Consider the following 3348-nt stretch of genomic DNA (forward strand, 5'->3'; position numbering starts at 1 on the left):
CACACACACACACACACACACACACACACACACACACACACACACATTCACTCATATATATATATATACACTCACACAATACACAAAAATTCTTTCGGTCTCCTGGGGGCTAAGCCCCCCTTGTCCTTAAAACCTAGTGACGCCCCTGGTTGTGACGTGAATCAGGTGCTGGATTCATTAGTTTGGTGTTTGAGGTATAAATATCTTTTCCTGAACTCTTTCAAAAGATGCTCTAAAATCCCCCAGGAGAAAAACTCAAAGTGAACTAGTTACAAAAAAAAAAGAGCCTGGTTGAGTGGTCCTTTCCTCCTCTGCAGCTACAAAGAGCAGCATCCCGTTTCTATGACAACTAGCATCACCTCAAACCATTTCATGCTTTTATTTGCCAACATATTAAGAATAATATTACTATTAAGCACAAATCTACTCCATCTATGTGCATAAAAGCTGCATCTTTTAGGGTTTCTGCTCTTTGATCGCTACAAATAGATAAATATATTTTAAATCAGCCTCACATTCCTTCAAAGAAAACACCTTGTGCAGGTAAAACATGTCTAAGCTGTGTATCTCAGCTAAGTGGCTAAAAAAAGAAAAAGAAAAACAGCATCATACTCACAGTAAGGCGAACCAGCGCGTCCATCATGGAGGTGAAGGTTTGTAGGTCTGATTCCGCCATGCTGCCTCTTCTGCGTCACAACAATAAGATTTAAAAAGCCCTGGATCCTGGAGATAATAATAATAATAATGAAAAGAAAGAAAAAACCTGGTGGCAGGTTGTTCTGATCGGTCAGGCCTGAAGCTGCCGGAGCGTCAGCGGGTAGATTCTCTGCCTGAGAGCCGCTGAGCTGAGCTGCCTGAGCGGAACAGACCTAATTATTAAAACCAGGGTTGGAAAATGTCTAAATCAGGCTGTCTTTGAATTTATGTTCCAGCTGTGTATCTGTCTGCCAACCTGCAAGTAAATGTCAAGCTCGAAGAGGTGAATCGCTTTTATTTTGAAGGGCTCGGTGGTTTCCTGTTCCGGAGGCTGCGGGCTCGATTGCGTTTGAAATTCATATAAATTTAAAATAGTCTTATTAAATATACTGGTTTTAAACCTTTATTCTTATATCTCACAGCAAAGTAAAAATAATCTTGTTTACGGCAATAAATATTTATTTATCTTTTACTGCATAAACTGCTCCAGTTTCCGGTGTGTCCACTAGGTGGCAGCGTGGAGCAGTGAAGAGGAAAGGTAATAAAAATGTGAAAATATATTTTTAAATAACTAAAACAGGGAATTCAGATCAGTTAAAGGTGTCAGTAACACACAGTAATGTCTTGGCTGACTTTCTTTAGTCAGGTTTCAATGTTTCATCATTTTTAGTTGCACTGGTTTGTTGTTTTCACAGGGCTGTAAAAACAAGTTTTGTACAGGAGGGGTGATTTATGGGACTTGTTTTTGCTTAAATTGAGTTAATATCAGAGGTGACACACTGACAGTGTTGTATAAAGTACTACAAAGTGATACTTGAGTAAAAGTACAAGAATCTTACAAAAAAATTACATTGATAAAAGTTAAAGTGTCCTTTAGGAATAATACTTGAGTAAAAGTCTTAAAGTATGCGATATTTGTTGTAGTTAAGTATTAAAAGTCAAAGTGTAGATTTAAAATGAGCAGTTAGATTTTCTGTAAGGACATTTATTAGGAGGTGACCTCCCCAAAAACTGCAGAAATGACTGTTGTATTAAAAGAATGAATGGATGTTAAATTTAGGATGCACTAGTCCAGCTGTTTCAGTTTATATACATATATCAAGGCTGCACAAAGCTTTTCCCCAAAATGAAAATCTATCTGAGGGCTGCGGCCAAATGTAAGAATATAATTCATGAAATACAAATACTTCTTAAGTACAGTCCTTTGATTTGAATGATTCTGGCCTGCTGGAGTGTGACATGATTTGTTTGTGTACAAACTAATACACTATCAGAGTTTTATATATTTATACTTCTCATTCAACCACAGTTAAATTCACTCTATCTAGGAGGCTCAGTTTATATGGATAGTTTTTATTTTTACAACAACAAGCTGCAATGAAAACAAGCAGAAATGAAATAAAAGTAACGACTTTATACTTCTTGTCTTTTTAAAAATATAAGGAGTAAAAAGTAGGCTGAAAAATAATTACTCAAGTAAAGTACAGATACACAAAACTTCTACTGTACTTAGTTACTTTACAACTCTGTACACTGACTCCAGATTTTTAGTACACTCCAGCGCACATTTATATACAAATGATTTTATTTTGATTAAGTATGTTTAAACAGGCTGATCTTACAGCCAATAAATTCATTCAGTCTAATAAACTCCCCAAAAATACTTTACGTAAGACAGTCTAGTTGATAACTTTGATTTTTTTTCACCTAAACTGTCAAATAAAACTCTACAAATGCGCTTTTTCCTCACAGGGGATTCATAGACATAATAAAGGATTTTTATTAAATCTGTTTAAATTGAAGCCGGAACTTTTAAATGTTGTTTGTTCCGGTTAATAAAACTGTGTGCACACTTCCTGTGGTTGTTGTAGCAACCTTTTTTAGCGTCTGAAATGTTGCACCGTGACGCTGCTAGTTGTGTTAGTTAAAGTAAGATACTGCAAACAAAAACACGGAGTCATGTAAAGTAAAACCGGGTAATGTTTTTAAGCTAACGGCTCAGCTTGCTAGCATGTTTGACTCGAGCTACATGCTAAAAAAAAGCTAAGTTAACGAAGTTTAGCTTTTTTTTTTTTTTTTTTTTTTAGCTTCGCGCTAAATTAGCAAAAAACCCACCTGCTTTTAACGATACAGATTTGATAATTACGTTACACTTTTCACTTAAGTTCTCCTAAACTTTAACTGCAAGAAAATAGTATTAGCATGTCGGCTATTAGCAGTCTGGTCCCTGCACGGTTTCTCACCATCATCGCTCACCTCGTCATCGTCATCACCATCTTTTGGTCAAGGGTAAGTACAAAAAACTAATTACAGAGCTGTAAAGTAACTAAGTATAAATACTTTGTTACTGTACTTAAGTAGAATTTTTTTGTATCTGTACTTGAGTAATTATTTTTCAGTCTACTTTTTACTTCTTATATTTTTTTAAAAAGTCAAGAAGTATAAAGTTGTTACTTTTATTTAATTTCTGCTTGTTTTCATTGCAGCTTGTTGTTGTAAAAAATAAAAACTATCCATATAAACTGAGCCTCCTAGATAGAGTGAATTTAACTGTGGTTGAATGAGAAGTATAAATATAGTTTGTACACAAACAAATCATGTCACACTCCAGCAGGACAGAATCATTCATACAAAAGGACTGTACTTAAGAAG

General features: G+C 35.2%; 2 protein-coding genes across 4 annotated transcripts in view; one reads left to right on the forward strand and one right to left on the reverse strand.

Annotated features, from left to right (window-relative positions):
- Positions 1 to 973, reverse strand: part of trim46a (tripartite motif containing 46a) — a gene marked incomplete in the record, with an annotated part of 13828 nt that extends 12855 nt beyond the window's left edge. The window contains 1 exon segment of the mRNA XM_014027097.1: positions 617 to 973. Coding sequence (XP_013882551.1) covers positions 617 to 676 — 60 coding nt within the window.
- Positions 974 to 2555: 1582 nt separating this feature from the next.
- The window catches only part of tmem107l (transmembrane protein 107 like), a 4545-nt gene continuing 3752 nt past the window's right edge, over positions 2556 to 3348 (forward strand). Inside the window, exon 1 of one of the 3 annotated variants that reach the window (XM_014027091.1) lies at positions 2556 to 2985. In XM_014027091.1, the coding sequence (XP_013882545.1) occupies positions 2899 to 2985 (87 nt within the window). In that variant the 5' untranslated portion in view covers positions 2556 to 2898. The remainder of the gene's footprint in view (positions 2986 to 3348) is intronic. The other 2 variants (XM_014027090.1, XM_014027089.1) reach the window with 2 other exon arrangements.

The sequence above is a fragment of the Austrofundulus limnaeus genome, unplaced genomic scaffold (assembly GCF_001266775.1).
Source record: "Austrofundulus limnaeus strain Quisiro unplaced genomic scaffold, Austrofundulus_limnaeus-1.0 Scaffold615, whole genome shotgun sequence".
Lineage (NCBI taxonomy): Eukaryota > Metazoa > Chordata > Actinopteri > Cyprinodontiformes > Rivulidae > Austrofundulus > Austrofundulus limnaeus.